The sequence below is a fragment of the Sphaerodactylus townsendi genome, linkage group LG10 (genome assembly GCF_021028975.2).
Source record: "Sphaerodactylus townsendi isolate TG3544 linkage group LG10, MPM_Stown_v2.3, whole genome shotgun sequence".
In the NCBI taxonomy this organism is placed as follows: Eukaryota; Metazoa; Chordata; class Lepidosauria; order Squamata; family Sphaerodactylidae; genus Sphaerodactylus; species Sphaerodactylus townsendi.
Window position 1 is genome coordinate 44,847,344 of NC_059434.1, and position 16,809 is coordinate 44,864,152.

Below are 16,809 nucleotides of genomic sequence, written 5' to 3' on the forward strand. Positions count from 1 at the left end.
TAAATTACCATAACTGAAAAGCAATTAAATTTTCTTTAAACAACTATCATGACAGAATTCACCTACCAGTCTGGTACAGAATGCCAGTCAGTGAATATTCCACCTGTACATTGAGCACCGCATTCAATTAGATGACCTGCAAGACTGAAAAACCAAGAGTAAAACTCTAATAATAAATTTATCAGATTTTTAATTTAACGCTAGATACCCTAATGTATACTCATCCAGATTAAAATTTTATTTATTACAAAGAAAAATTTAAAGTTAACATCAATTTCAGGATATCATCCAGAGATTGTCTTGATGATACCACCCAAATTTGGTGAAGTTTGGTTCAGGGGGGCCAAAGTTATGGGCCCCCAAAAGGGGTGCCCCATTCAACATTGTTTCCAATGGGAGATAACAGAAGATGAAGGGCTACCCCTTTGAGAGTCCATAATGCACCACTGACAGGCACCCCAAGAAATTTGCCCAGATGCTCTGCTTTGCAGGGCCTTGGCTCCATTGTAGCCAATGGGGAATTTCTGTGTAATCAGGCTGCACATTTTTGAAGATAGAGGCACCAGACTTTCAAGCTGGCTCCAGGAGGCCCTCCTGGTAATAGCATCCAGTCTTGGTGAACTTTGCTTCTGGGGGTTCAATTTTATCCTGTACGTGAAGGCTCTCTCAGAACTCTCTCAACCCACCCCCCACCCCCAGAAGCAAAGTTCACCAAGCCTGGATGCTATTACCAGGAGGATGCTATTACCTCCTGGAGCCACCTTGAAAGTCTGGTGCGTCTACCTTGAAAAATGTACAGCCTTATAACACTCAGAAATTCCCCATTGGCTACAATGGAGCCACTGCAGAGCACAGAATCTGCCAGGTTCTTCAGCAAGTTCTATGGTGGGAAAAATTAATTAACTTTTCCCACCATAGACTTCAATGGGGCTTGCTGTTATGCCCAGCTGGCTCTGTGCTGGAAATTTGGGGGGGGGGGCTCTGGGGTAGGGGCACCTAATTTCCAGCAGGGCTGCTGGTATGAGTCTCCTGAAAGGAACCAGCCAACTTTGCTAAAGTTTGCTAGGGAGGGGCAAATGCTGTGGGCAGCAGGTTCACCTTCAACTGCATATGTCCCCCTAATTCCCTCATATTTAGTGCAATAGAAGAGGGAATGCCACCTCAAGTTTCAGCCAAGTCCAAATTCAGCCTGCGCAGATTAAATTTTGCGCTCCAGATGTGTGCTTGCTCGGCCAGTCTGCCACTCTGGCTGGGGCGGTGGGGTGGGCATGCCAAATGCAGGTCATGCAGCACCCCTCTCTAACCCTCCGTCCCCTCAGCCATCACCCTAAGGAGGGTAGGATGGCTGGGGCCGCTTTTCTCAGCTGCAGTGGACAGTCATGGTGGACCAGCCTGGCCTGCCTGCCTGCCCACTGCCATGGTAGCAGCAGGGGTGGCGGCAGGAGGGCAGTGGCGGCCAGTGTGTCCCCAGGTCACTGGCACTCAGGGCAACACTCCTGGCTTGCCCCAGGGTAGTTACACCCCTGGTATTATTGTCTTTTCCAGTGACTCTTTTCTTCTCATAACATGACCAAAGTACAATAACCTCAGTTTAGTCGTTTTAGCTTCTAGGGAAACTAGGGGCTTGATTTGATCAAGAATTTACTTATTTGTCTTTTCGGTGGCCACAGTATCCATAAAAACTAAGTTCTACATCACATTTTAAATGAATCAAATGTCTTCCTGTCAGTTTCCTTCACTGTCCAGCTTTCACAAAAATGGAAAATACTATCGACACAACAAAACACACAAGCCAAAAAAAGTTCAGTGCTGCTAACACTGACAAATGTACAGATTTTCTATGCCAAAGTCAGGAGCCATACATGCACAAGATCTAGGAGCAGAAACAGTCCATATACCATACTGTTTTTATACATATTTTTCCAGCACAGCTGGAGATACCTATGTGGAAACTTGCTTTCTTCTACAGTTTCATTGGTGAGTAAATATCTATTGTGGTGTTTATTAGGAAAGCAGAGTGCATGCTGATTGCATCAAATTTACCTTCCAGCTGCTAAGAAGTTGAATTCATTTCTCTTCCAGCCAAACTATTTTTTGAAAAAGTGAGTGGAGTGTTAAATGCCATACAATTAAATTATGTACTTAATATCAAGAGGACATAATCCATATCACAATGGGTGCGGTACTTCCCTGTTATATACAATTAGGTGAAACACCAAACTGTTGTAAGCAATTCAACATCTATACAGGCCTCCCCCACATCTCCTCAGATCTCAGAAGCTAAGATTTAACAGGTAAAATATTTTAGAGATATAAATAAGGGCCATCAAAGTTATCTTTAAAACCGAATACCCTAAAGCATCAGAGTATGCTAGCAGCTTAAATACCCATATGGCACCTGCTAACACCTTTCCTGGAGCCTTCCAAGTGCTTATAGAAAATGGGTGGGCATAGGTGAGCAGTGGCATAGTGGTTAAGAGCAGGTGTACTCTAATCTGGAGGAACAGGGTTTGATTCCCTGTTCTGCTGCCTGAGCTGTGGAGGCTTATCTGGGGAATTCAGATTAGCCTGTGCACTCCAACAAATGCCAGCTGGGTGACCTTGGGCTAGTCACAGTTCTTCTGAGCTCTCTCAGCCCCACCTACTTCACAGGGAATTTGTTGTGAGGGGGGAAGGGAGCTTGCAAACTCCTCTGAGTCTTCTTCAGGAGAGAAAGGGGGGATATAAATCCAACTCTTCTTCCTCTTCTTCTTCTTTCAACAAGGCTTCTAATTAGCTATGTAAGATTTGAATGTCTTTGCAGATTTTTGAAAATGTTGCCTTTGTAGCAGCTGCCACCACAACACTGTGTGACTGAAAGTAAGCTGAGGCAGCCAGTTTTGTGGCTGGCTCTGCTGCCTGTAGCAGCCATTTTGTGGCTGCACCCATCATGCTGCACCCATCATGCAGTATCAAAATTTCATTGATCCCAAAAGTTCGAAAAAGATTAGTGACTTGTGCTGCAAAGCATAAATGTAACTTTAACGTTTCTGGCAATGTTTAATTTTTAAATTAAATTCAGTGAAGATGCTATGTGCCTGTTTAAGGAATACTTGTTTGTGTTAATTTTTTTAACCTAAAAAACTCACATTTCAGGAAAAAAATCAACAATTTAAAAACAATTCTGAATTTTTGGTGCCACCTTGTGGAAAGTTGTATTATTTATATGTTGCAAATGGAATGAAATATTTTTGTACTTAAGAAATAATTAAACAGGGGGTTGAGTAAATATCTACAGGTGGAACCATGAGAAAAACAACAAAGAATAAAAAATGAAAAATGCTAAAAGCTCGTAAATATCAATGTCAAATGTTATGCACTAACATGTTACTGTTGTTCTACTGAAAGAAGTGAAGGAGAGGAACTCTCACCAAATTTCCTTCCACTTCTAGCCCTTCCTGGCCAACACTTTTTGTCTGAGACAGGCCACTGTCTGATCAACACTTTTTGGAATGATATAGGGAAAGTAAAGGCAGAGCTTCTTGCAGTATCAATAGAGTACATTAAAAAAAACTAACTAATGCAATAATATGTGGATATGTTTGTTTGACAGAACAAAACAAATATCCTAAAATCTTTCATCGAAGCTTTCTATGTCCTTTAGAAAGGCAAAAAGTACATCCATCTAGAAAGCCAAAATTGGTAAATATGAAAAATACCACAAAGAAAAATCTAAATAATCTCCGAAGGACAACTTCCTAATGGAGATATTTTATTTCAGCATGTATCAAGGATTACTCAGTGATTCCTGATTGCGTAATAGCAATCCCCATCCAAACGGAAGGGGGGTTGATTTTTTTTCCAACTACAGTTTAGCAAATGTCTACAATCAATCACACTACTCTTCAGCTCATATAAACTCATGAGATAGGTGGGGTACATAGTAAAAAACTTATAATAATGAGCAGTAATTATATATTATTCACCAGTAACTTACTTCTGTTAATTAATCAATCTCAGTCTCATATTTTTGTGATGTAAGAAGCATTAATTTATACGTACAGAATGGATTAGTGGTCCTAATACAAGGCTGCTGTCAACACATCTGCCAGTCACCACAATATCAGCTCCTAGGTCAAGAGCTCTACTTATTGGTCTTGCACTGAAGGAATAAGAATTGCGGTTATGAATGCACTAGCTTCATTTTTTTAATCTTTTCACAATTTACAGTTATCATGAAGGTAAATCTATACTAAGTTGATTTTATCTCCATTTTATCATTAAGATTCAAAATTCATTTGTTACATGGTGTCCTTTCCACTAAAGAGAGATTCTGAGAAAAAATAGTGTGCTGGACTTCACTGTGACCATATTCAAAGGATTAAATGCAAAGGAGAAGTGGGAGGAGGAGGAAGAATGATGAACTTCAGTGACCAGAATTTATGTCACAACCTAGCCATAGAGTCAAGCCATTGTTTCTTAGACTACATTTTCTGCCAATTGCATTAAGGCAATAGCAAATTATATCACATATGGAATATGAAAATATTGATTACAGCCCAGTACACTGAGAACAAGTACATCCAGACAAACAAAGCAATCACTTGCATTCTAAAATATTTGAGAATGAAGGTTCAAGGTGGTTCTTAAGTCCACTAAACAAATGGCATATCATACAATCCTATTGATACAAAATCATCCGTATTTTTTTAAATGAAAATTCTTGCTCATTGGCTGTAGGTGCGCTTGCTGGTTCACAAAGAAACAACTAGAAACTGTATGAGTTTCTGTCAGCCTGACAGCTAGAACACTGGCTACTGACCCTACAAATATTTTTGAGAATTTATAATTGCTCTTTAGTGTGTGTCATCAGACAAACCATCTGTCATGTTAGGAATCCATGTTAGGTAAATCAAGATACAAAATTGTTCTGAGTGCTCCAAAAGCTAACTTAAGGCAGGCAAGCAAATATGTACAAAGTCAACCATCAAAAGCACCTTCTCAGATACCTTTAAAAAATTAACTTACCCCAAATATGCATTCATGCTGTGAATACTTTCTGGAAATAACCTCCCATTTTCTGCTTCTAGGACAGCTTCTTTTACATTTTTTACCTGTTAAAATATTCCAATGTATTAATGTAATAAAAAACATTTTTACACTACAGTCCTACCTCTAAAGTGAATAATGTTGTGCAAAGTTGATTAGAAAACCATTTAACCAATAATCAATACTTTAAAGTCAGTGACATGTATTTCACTTTACCTTTCTGACACATAAACTATAATGGATCTGCACATTATGTCATGATTGTCTTTCACCTTGATCCACTAATGAAAGAATTACCTTGATCGTCAACTGAAAACAAATCACAGATTTCAAAGGGACATATTTCCAGGTACACTTAGAATTGCAGCCTTATTGTATAGCTTATTCATACTGAACTCCCATTTATTTTAATGGATATGTCTAGAATTCACATCATCGTGTAATGTCACTAACAGTTTGCATTTTTTAGTATATTTTAAGGCCTTCATTCAAAAATACTCATGGCAGTTTACAACTAAGAATATAAAAATTACAGTATATTTAAAGTTAATTAACTAATGATGACAAAGCCAGCATAAGGGTATTTAAAACCAAAATAAAATAGATTTGTTCAAAGGTCCATCACAACAAATATATTTTTGAAGAACACCCCCAAGCCTGAAATGATGCCAAACATCCTGCCTGGAGTAAGGAATTCCTCAGTCCTGGATGTTATTTTTGATAAAAGTAGCGGTTGCTTGCTACATAATGTTATCAAATACACAATTGTTGTGGAGTAACTCAGCCATACAAAATTTTCATCAATACAATTTTTGGAATATTAGTAAGGGTAGTTTTTTTTCTATTGTACAAACTTATAACTCAAATAGAATAGTATTTTTTAAACCTCAACAGAATACCTCTTCAATTAAATTATCGCCAGTAACAACTGCAATCTTCATATCAACACCAGCCTTTTTCGCCACTTGTTGTAGAGCAGCAGCACATGCAACTGGATTAACTCCACCAGCATTGCTCACAACACGGACACCTAAGCAAGACACAAGGTTCCAAACCATAAACGCTGCATACACAGAGGCAAAGCAGAGCCCTTCGGGGATGGGGTGGTATAGAAGCTCAATAAATAAATAAATAAATAAATAAAATATGCCAAATCAATTTCTTCCTCAAGTTATTTTGTTTGACACAGCTGGGTGGCATATGTATGTCTGATTTGACTAAATTGTGCATAGCTATTTGATTGCTTCCCTGCAGTGAAACTGGATTAGCATTGATTCTTTTTTCTTTCTTTCAGGCCAATGATGTGTAATAAATAACACTAACTTGTTTAGGTAGGCAAACTAGCCCATTTTTGTGAGCTTTTGTGGATTATTAATCTGCATGACTACTACAACCATCTTCTGAGGCCGTGCTGCAAGTACCCCTGGTATTCCCTCAGTGATCCTTCTTTCTTGTCCTATGTTTAGCTTTTTGACTAGAAGAAGATTTATACAGTTATTTTGAGGTTTCACACAAAATATAAATATATGAGTTTAGCAAGATACTTCAAAAATAGACATCAAACCATCAATCTGATCAGGGAAATAATTTGTTTAATTAACTAGCTAACTTTGTTCTTCCATCCTTTCAGTAAAGGTTTCCCATAATGTATCAATTATGGGAAATATTCCCACCCTGCAAAGCAGAAAACTTTAACATCAAAGATGATTCAGAAATTTTATCAGAAAACCTCTTTCATTCCAAACTCTAGTGAAGAGAATTTTAGCTGCTATTAACTAATTTAGAACCACCAACTGGTAATTCTTAGGAACCATGGGAACTTAATTAAGTAGAAGGGTTTCGGGGCTGAGTGGAACCTCAAAACCTAAATCCTGCCTTAGTTTTCCTTAGTTTCCAGAAGTTTTTGAATTATCACATTTCTACCATACAGGTGAACACTCCAAGTTAAAAGATGGGCAACCCAATCCGGATGGGGGCGGGGAGAGGTTGAACGGCCACTGGAGTCAGATCAGGCTTGTACTTGATGCATTTGCCGGAGTAAGTGGCACTTATGCCAGGTGGGAAGGCAAATATGGAGGAGAGCAGGTGCTGCAGAGCTCTGCTCAACTCCACAGCATTTAACCAGCTTCCAGCTGCTGCTTCCAGAGTTGTGTTGGCCTCATGTGGAGCCCAATTCAACTTGAGGGTGTTTCAGGGGTGTTGCCAGAGGCAAAGCAGACATTACTCGGCTCCCACTAGGCTTTGGTCCCAGGAATGCTGATGGCAGGCAAGACAGACTTACACCAGCCTTTTGGGTTGAGTAACTCTGTTTTCCCTTATGGAAGGCTTTTAGGCAGCCAAGGATTCTTGGGATTCTCCTGCCTCCCTTCACCACCTGGAAGCTCTCTGGAGGGGGAACAGCAGCAGCTCCCTCCCCAGCCACCTCCAGGAACTGGATTGGCCTGTTACAGTACCAACGTAAGTTTATTGAAAATGTAAGTGGTGTAGGATACCATTAATGTATCATTTATACTTTTTTGCCATCAAGTCACAGCTGACTTATGGTGATCCTGTAGGGTTCTCAAGGCAAAAGATGCTTGCAGGTGGTTTGCCATTGCCTGAGCCTACATCACCCAGGTATTATTTGGAAGTCTCCCATAACAGCCAGAGTCAGGCTGTCAAATACCAGCCAGAGTCAGGGCTGAGAGTGTGTAACTGATCCAAGGTCACCCAGAAAACTTTCATGGCTCAAGTGGGGATTTTTGCTAGCAAACATATGGAGAAGGAAGAATCTGCTTAGAGAGTGTTTTTCTACACTTCCTCCAAAATAACAAAACCAAGATCTTTATTCCACTTTAACTGAAACTGTAGTTGATTACCACTATTAGAATTAGGTAGTAAGCCACATATCTTGTATCATGCTGCCCTTCCTGAGACATCAACTCCTCAAACTGAATGAGTTTCATCGTCTAAATAGTTGTGAATTTTTTAAATCAGCATGGTGTAGTACCTGTAATTAAGACTCTAATCTGGAGAACCAGGTTTGATTCCCCACTCCTCCACATGAGTGAACTGGATTTGTTTCCTCCCTCCTGCACTTGAAGCCTACTGGGTGACCTTGGGCTAATCATAGTTCTCTCAGAAGTCTCTCAGCCCCACAAACCTCACAAGGTATTGTGGGGAGAGGAAGGGAAGGAGTGCACAACAAGTTGTTAAGAACAGAACTATTATAATTTTAAACTGTTTTCCTCTCAGATTTTTTTAATCCAAAGAAAAATTTGTAATGGTAGTTGAATATATCCTTGGCCGTTTCCGCACGGGCGGAAAATGACGGCCTGGAGACGGTAAAAACACCGTCTCCAGGCTGCCATTCGCGACGGCGCGGCTGTAGCGCCAGCAGCGCCAGCCCGCCGCCCGGCTGGTTCCAGCAGCAGTATTCGAGAAAGCTAAGAAGCCGTTCTTTTGAATGCGCCCGCCGTGGCCGCTGCGGCGAGCGGCAGCGGCTTCACGGCGACTCCCCGACCCAGCACTCACCTTGTCCCTGGGCCTCCGGCGCGTCGCTGAGGCCTGGGGACACGCCCCCCTGCCCTGTGCTGCTCGAGCAGGCGCGCAGGGCCAGGGGGGCGTTCCCCAGGCCTCAGCGACACGCCGGAGGCCCAGGGACAAGCCGGGTCGTGCGGGCGCCGGCGCTCCATGGCACCGGCTGCCTGCCTCTTCCCGGGACCGTCCGTGTGGACGGTCCCAGCGTCTTCGGGTCGGCGCGAGAAGCGCCGACCCAGCCGTTTCCGCCGCCGTGCAGAAACGGCCCTTGTTCAAGAACTATTTCAGAAGGATTGGCATTGTTTATAATCCCCCCTGCTCACCCAGGTTAGTTTCACACTGTCCCGATATATTTTCATAGATGTCATTCCTAACCCTGATTGGACCATTTACATTGTGCAGCTGACCAGTTAATCCAGGAATTCTTTTCCTCCCATGCATCATTTAATATTATCCGCCATTTCTTTAGACTTTTCTCTTTTTACCACTAGGTTGGCTAAAAGACAATTTAAGTAAAAACATCATATTGACCGCATTAATGTGACCCATTAGAAATACTTCAGAAGTCTCCCACAAAGATAGTTTAGTTTTAATGGCTCTAACTACTGCTTTGACATTGTTTTTAAAATGTTTTGACTACATATGTTTTTAAGTGTGTTATGTCACCTAGGTGGCCTTGCTGAGGGAAGAAAGGTAGGGTATACATCTTGTAAAATGAATTAATTACATTAAAGAAATCTGTGGGCTTTTCAAAGAGGGGAGGTAATAGCCAGGCAGCCTTCAATCATGCCAAGATCAAGCTAAGAACTCCTTGCTCCCGAAACATTTAGTACTGAACTTGAATTGTGATTTGCACAGGAATTGGACTGATGATTCTTTGGGAACCATCTTGGGGGAGAACAGCAATTTAAAATGTAACTAGTAAATAAAACAACATGTAGACTAACATGGCAAAAGTCTAGTATTCTAGGATGCTAAACTATATGATAACATTGATTTTGATATACTAGCAACACACACACAATTTTAAAATTGGCCATTGTGGGTTTTCCGTGCTGTGAACTACCAGACCATGACCACATATCCTGGAAAACCCACAACAGCCAGTTGATTCTGGCATTGAAACCCTTCGACAAATTTTTAAAATATTGCAACAATCTGAAGCATAAATGTGTTTTATCATACCTTTCTTATGAATATCTTTTATATATGGAGACATTGCAGTTAATACAAAATCAGGTGTATATCCCAAATCCTGAAATAAATAAAACCAGAGATGTAATGCTTTTTAGATCACAATCCATTAGAAGATTAAGTACACATAGGTACAAAATACACTAGTATTTGTGTATCTTGGTAACTTCCATACATTCAGAAATATACAATTTCAGAAATATATATATTTCCAATCCAGATGAAAAATATCAGGCACATAATCCAATTGCTAGTTATCAGTCCTACTGTTATTAATTTGTTATGATCCCACAGTGCAAGCATCATGAAAGTTGGGCTTAAGAGGCTACACTATAGTATAGTGCATCAGTAAAATAGCAAAGAACTTGTTCTAACCACTCATTTAGGACATAATGTTTTCTACTAACCTATTATTTTCCCACCTTCATCTCTGGCATGATTCAGTTCAGTGACACTGTGCTCCAAAAGTCATAGAACTTTCTGTGGGTGGTATTTCCTAACAGAAAGATATAATTAAACCTAACCTTATGTCTAACTGATGCTTCTGATCAATGAAAATGCCTGCAAATGAGGGATAGGTACAATGTAACACTTTTTCTATTTCAGAAACATTTGGGACAAACTCCGGTAAAATACTATAATGGATCATCTTGTGACATAATCCATGCTTGTGGTTCTGTCAGCACACAAAAGTCATATATATGCAAATTAGCTGTTCTCAGTGTGGTTGAATATAACTAGGCTCCATCAGGCCATTCACAGACAAGGGAACTATTCGTGGGAATCTCTACACACAGAGAAAATATGACTTCATAAAATTAAGAAAAAATAAGTTTAAAAAACACAGGCTGTCAAAGACTAATGGTGCTCTCCTAAGAACACCTTCCTGGAAGTAAACTCCGTTAGATAGATTTAAGTAAAAGTCTAAGTAGACTTACTTAGTATGGCAATGTAAATATGCTTTATAAGAGAAAGGAGGCTGAGAGCATCAATTAAATAAATCAGCTTGCTCGAGTTCCTGGAAACTTAGACAGCCATAGGAGCTAAAAGTCTGAGTAGCAAAGTAGGATTTTAAAATCTGCATTCCCTTCCCCACTATTACTTCTCATGGGCCCAAGCCTGTAGCTGATAATACAAGTGACTAACCCCCATTGTTATGATAATGAAAACAACATTCTAGATGCACACCAGCAAGGTGATTTTGCACACTTGTGGAACTCCAAGAAAATAAATTAACCCAAAAGAGGAAAGCTTCTACAATTGGCCAGCTGATTACTATATCAGGTTTATGAACATGGATTAGGACAATACAGAGAGAAGGAGAAATCAGCTAACTTAATAGGATTACCAGGTCCAGTCCAGCAACCAGCAGGAGACTGAGGGGAGACAAGAGTAGAATCAGCCAATAGTGTGTACTGGACATGGCCCACCCACCCTAGAGGGAAGGGAGGGAGAGGGAGGGGTGGCATGCAAGGGAAGGGGAGTGAGGGAGGGGAGGGGTGAGGGATAGTATGCAAGAGAGGGAAGGGAGGGGGCCGGCATCTGGAAATGGCCCGCCCACCCTAGCGAAGGGAGAAGGGAGGGAGGGGGAGGGGGCCCGGCATCTGAAAATGGCCCACCCACCCTAGCGAAGGGAGAGGGAAGGGAGGGAGGGGGAGGGGGCCTGGCATCTGGACATAGCCCACCCACCCTAGCGAAGGGAGAGGGAAGGGAGGGGGGGAGGGGGCCTGGCATCTGGACATAGCCCACCCACCCTAGCGAAGGGAGAGGGAAGGGAGGGAGGGGGAGGGGTGGCATGCAAGGGAAGGGGAGGAAGGGAAAGGAGTGGGTGAGGGGTAGCATGCAAAGGAGGGGAGGGAGGGATTACAATTCCTAGGATTACAGTTATCCAGGCAAATGACTACTTTGGAAGATAGATCATGTTGCACTGAAGTTCCTCCCATCCCAAACCCCGCCCTTCTCAGGCTCTACCCCTAAAGTCTCCAGGTATTTCCCAATTCAGAGCTGGAAACCCTATTGAAAGGTACTTCAGTCAAAGGGAAACATTATGTATCATTACTGGTCTTAAATGTACATGTGGAAGACCCATTACTTTTAAATATAGTCCAATGAGTTTTCTGGGCTCTAATATCTGCATAATGATGGAGCAAGAGTACACCTTAGATTTAGGTAACTAGAATTTTCACATAAAGCAAATTCAAACAGTTTTTACTACTCTAGCATTTTAAAAATTCAAACTGCTGGGCTCATTTTTCAATATGATATTTGTTTGACTGTTGCTTAAAGAACAGAATAAATTTACTTACTGGAGATTTGGCTTTGGCAGCAGTTAGCAAAGACATTGTAATTTCAGAAAGGTAATCAAAAACCAGGAAATCCAGCTTCCCTCCATACAATAACTGGGGAACTAATAAAAATAAACAATTAACTTTAAGAACCTAACTGTAAGGTTAAAAAAATCAGAAATAATTCAGAAAACAGATGTAACAAAGATTAACTGCTAATACCACCGATAGTGAACTGAAAATTGGACCAAAATACGTGCATAATTATGCTTGGATTTAGGAATTAAAGGAGTGATTATGCAAACAATTAAAAGAAAATGTATACCCAATTTCCAGTTTTTAAAACCGAAGGCAGTAGGTTCAACCCCATCTGAAATGACCAGTAAACCTTGGTCCTTATTTTCTGATGTATACACCTGTCTCCAATGTGGTGAAAGAAATACACTATGAATATACTCAAAGACATTCTTTTATTTCACATGCCAGACTTGAACCTGCACTGAGAAGAGGCTTGGACTCAAATTTTTCATCAATATATCTAATTCTCAGAATGGCCAAATAAGGAGAAATCAGAAACCTTTGATGGCATTTCTTTATATAAAAAGGGATTGCTTCTGATCACCTTACATTTAAAAGACATGATCAATTTGTCATTATAATTTTATAACTCACAATTCAGAGAGTGATTGACTGGACAGTTAGTCTGATCATAATTGATCATTTGTTATTTCCAAAGTAGTCCTGGTGGGATCTTTCTGTCAGGCCAGTGGCCAGAAAAGATGCCACCATTACAGTGACCTTCTCATTCTTGTCATCCTGGAGAAACTGTATACATGACTTATCTGTATTATACTTCATTTTAGCAATTAGGAAGCAAAGAATGTGAGCACTGGCTTCCTTATGTAAACAGCAGTGTAAAATGATATGTGGTATTGCATCAGATAGTATAGAACTAGAAGAGCAGATCCAATCAGAGAATGAAATATGGCGAAATCTTCTAGTCATCAATGCTGAAGGGAAGGAGTTCAGTCTGGCTAAGAATATTTATATTTGGATAGTGGAACAAACCTGAAAAAAATGCCCCAGGCAAGGAGATACAACCAAAATCTTTTAAAAGTTGGGCAGTTAAATTCTCCCCTCCCCCCAGATAAGAAAAGCAGCACCTATAGCTTTAAGAAATGTATGCTGGCCCCTGCCACACATGCAGAATAATGCACCTTCAATCCACTTTCAATGCACTTTGCAGCTGGATTTTACTGTGCGGAATAGCAAAATCCAATTGCAAACAACTGTGAAAGTGGATAGAAAGCACATTATTCTGCATGTGCAGAGTGGTCTCAGTGGTTGTTGAAGGCAAACACAACAGTATTGGCAGGTGAGTGCGTCCCCCCTCCAAAAAAATCCTTGTGGGTTCTTTGTTGTGTAACTGGGCCATAGTTTTCCTGAGTAAAGAATTCCAGGGTGATTGTCTAGTGGGAAGAAAGGAGAGAAGGAAGAAGGAAAAGAGGAGAAGCTATGGGGGCTTTCAGCAAAGGGAAATAGGAAATTGTGAAGATAAAATTATATGCACCTGCATTTCTGTCTAAACTATTAAGAAACAATTTCTATATCCATTTACATTAGTGTCATCTAACGGAAATCTCTATATTTCCTGATTCGCTATACACTTCCACAAAAGTAAATATGAATGAATTTAATACTTTTCCATGGAGTGGAAACAGCAGGATTACAGTCAAAGCTCTGCTTGTGCCCTGAGCTTGATCCCCATGGAAGCTGGTTTCAGGTAGCTGGCTTAAAGTTGACCCAGCCTTCCAAGGTCAGTAAAATAAGTACCCAGCTTGCTGGGGGTACAGTATAGATGCCTGGGGAAAGGTACAGCAAACCACCCAAGAAATATAGCCTGCCTAGTGAATGTTGTGATGTGACATCACACTATGGATCAAAAATGACCCAGTGTTTGCACAGTATTAATACCTTTACCCTTTTAGACCCTCCCAAGTAAGCTATCTTAAAATTGAAGCCCCATAGCTGACTCTAGCGTATATATTCCCTGGTGGGGGCATGAGTTCTCCTAAATTAGCTTTGAACTACAAAGAACAGTTCCCCTGGAGGAACCATACAGAAACAGGAGTCCTAGAGTGGTTTTAGAGAGTCGATACTCTCTAGCATAGCCTCCAACATGGTGCCCATGGGCACTGTCCCACCCCAACCCCCTTGTGTCTTGCTATGGCCATCCAGGGGAATCCAGAAGACTGTGGCACCAAAGAGTTCCTTTCTTGTGCTTGTGCTTTGTTTAGGTACTAGTATACCCTTTCTCATGGTTGTGTACGCTGCAGCAGAAGTTGCAGCAGTGCACAACCGCATTGTAAAGTAGTGCAGATTCTCTTTTAAGATTAAAGAGTCCTACTTACCCGCCGGCTTCATCAAAACCATTATTGTCTGTGCTGTGAAACATCAAATGTTGATGAAATAGTGTTTCTATTCCTCTGGACGACTACTAGCAACACTTTTGCTTTTCCACAGTTGCACCTGCCATTTTGTAGGTTCCATACTGCTGTGGGAAACAAAATGGCAGGAGCAACTGTGGACAAGGAAAAGTGTTGCTAATAGCTGACCGAAGCAATAGAAAGGATCTTTTATATAAGGTCAATTCCGCACACGCAAAATAATGCGTTTTCAAACCACTTTCACAACTGTTTGCAAGTGGATTTTGCTATTCCGCACAGCTTCAAAGAGCACTGAAAGCAGTTTGAAAGTGCATTATTCTGCATGTGCGGAATGAGCCAAAGTTCAATGTTTCACAGCACAGACAGTAACGGTTTTGACAAAGCCTGTGCATAAGTAAAACTCTATAATACTAAAAGTATCGGGGGGGGGGGGGGGACAGAAAGATGTGACAGATTACCTATAGGATGAAAAAGGTTGGGATTCCTGCTTTATACTGTACCATACAGATTAGGAGAAACTGATAGTCACCTGAAAAGGCAAAGGGTTAGATGCCACTTTGGGACTGAGAGACAGATGGGAATACTGTTGGCTGGTGTCCTATGGATCTTCAAATTGGATTTTTTCACCCTTAATACAGCATAGTCTACAATTAGCAGAATGCACCCATATTATGCAAATTACATTAATATCATGCCATATATCCAGCTCTAAATCATGTCCATGCTTCAATGTGTTTTCTAGGGAGTAAATCTGGCAGGGTGCCCCTTCTATTCAAATATGTGTAAAAATTGGGTTGCATTTGTACGGCTTTGAGTGGCTGTACGGAGTAAATATGAACTTTAAGACATTAGCGCCATCTACAGTTTTATCCCTCAGCCACTTTTCCCGCATTTCTCAAAGAACAAACTTTGATCTCATTATGAAAGCAAAGCTCTCATGGAGGTTGCTTGTGAAAGATTTTGCAGGGCCCTCCTTTTCAATTCCCCCTGCTGTGTTCTCCACTCCATCCCTAAAGATTGCAAGGTCTTATTTTTGCAGCCTAATCCTATCCATTGTTGGAGGTATTCAAGTTTCAATCGGTGTGTTTTTTCCTCCAAGTGAAGTGTCGGTGTGTCAAGAATTATGTCAAGCGAGCCAATGCTTAACTTGGGGGCATGATAGGAGCTCCTACAGAGTGGAGAAAAAATCGGGGAAGGAAACGATTAGTGGATTACGTACAGCGTATTTAGAACGAGTTGCAATTGTTATAAATGAATTCGTTTCCCCCTTTTTATAGAAGGAAAACGAATTCATTTATAATGATTGCAAAATGTACTATGCAGAATCCACCTATTGCAGCAGATTAGCTAGCCTGGCTTCCCCCAGAAGAAAGTTTGGAGAAAAACACAGGAAGAGGAGACAACAAGGTCTCCCTGCCCATCTTCTGCTTCGTCGCAACCAGCAGGGGCAGCCGCTGTCTATCCAGTGACATTGGCCACTCCATTTCGAGGGGACCTAGCAAGACTCCGGCTTATTTCAACCACCGAGCAGCGCGCTCCTTGGTACCTGAGGCCGCCGTGTCTCCCCAGAAGCCCGAGGCGCAGCCGATCCGCACAGGGCTCGGCTGAGGGGCGCAGGGCTCGCTGCTCCAGAGGCGGCAGTGGCGTCCCTGCCCCAACAGGCGAGGGGCAGCCATGGCTCCCCGGAGCCCCAGTGCAGCGGCAGCGCTGTTCATGTTGTTTCCTCGCCAAGCACGGCCTGGGCGGGATCCTCCAAGGGAAGTTGCGCCAAGGAGGAGGAGGAGGAGGTCCGCTCCCGGTCGTCCCCGCCAGTCATCTTTGCCCTGCCCCTGAGGACAGCGTTTCCTATGTGAATGAGCCCTGGAAAGCTGCAAAAGAAGCCGTCGTTTGCTCCCCTTGGGAGATAGAGGGAAGGGAATGAACAGGTGAAGCTTTTGCTCTGCTGCCGGCCTGTCAGCACCACGGTTTGGGTTTGCTGCTCTTTTGGTAAACGGAGAAGCGCACACAGTTTACTGGTGAAAAGTTACGGAACGTGACCAAAACTTTAATGGAAGCTGCTTTGCCTTTTGAATTTGTCTCTGTTGTGGAACTATTTTGGGCAACATATTTGTATAATGAACAAAAGGACTGGGTAAAAGTCAATTCCGTATTATTTTAGATGGGTTCTCATGAATTCATATCATCTGTACTCTGAAATGTACAGACCATATTGGCAGCACCACAAAAATCACACATCCATGTTTTTGTGGGGCTCCTGGTGGATCCTCACTATTTTTGAACTAGGTCACACTGAACTGAATGTCAGATCCAGTGACATTGGTATAGATTTTTTTAAG

The 16,809-nt window shown here is 41.6% G+C and overlaps 1 protein-coding gene across 2 annotated transcripts in view; it reads right to left on the minus strand.

Annotated features, from left to right (window-relative positions):
- LOC125440300 overlaps positions 1–16,291 on the minus strand; it is a 43,695-nt gene extending 27,404 nt beyond the window's left edge. For both annotated transcript variants that reach the window (XM_048510051.1, XM_048510050.1), the window contains exons 1-8: positions 16,020–16,291; positions 12,048–12,148; positions 9,733–9,802; positions 5,928–6,058; positions 5,008–5,093; positions 4,042–4,141; positions 2,044–2,087; positions 67–144 (exon numbers count right to left, since the gene is read on the minus strand). In XM_048510051.1, the coding sequence (XP_048366008.1) occupies positions 67–144; positions 2,044–2,087; positions 4,042–4,141; positions 5,008–5,093; positions 5,928–6,058; positions 9,733–9,802; positions 12,048–12,148; positions 16,020–16,188 (779 nt within the window). In that variant the 5' untranslated portion in view covers positions 16,189–16,291. The remainder of the gene's footprint in view (positions 1–66; positions 145–2,043; positions 2,088–4,041; positions 4,142–5,007; positions 5,094–5,927; positions 6,059–9,732; positions 9,803–12,047; positions 12,149–16,019) is intronic.
- Between the last annotated feature and the right edge of the window lie 518 nt (positions 16,292–16,809).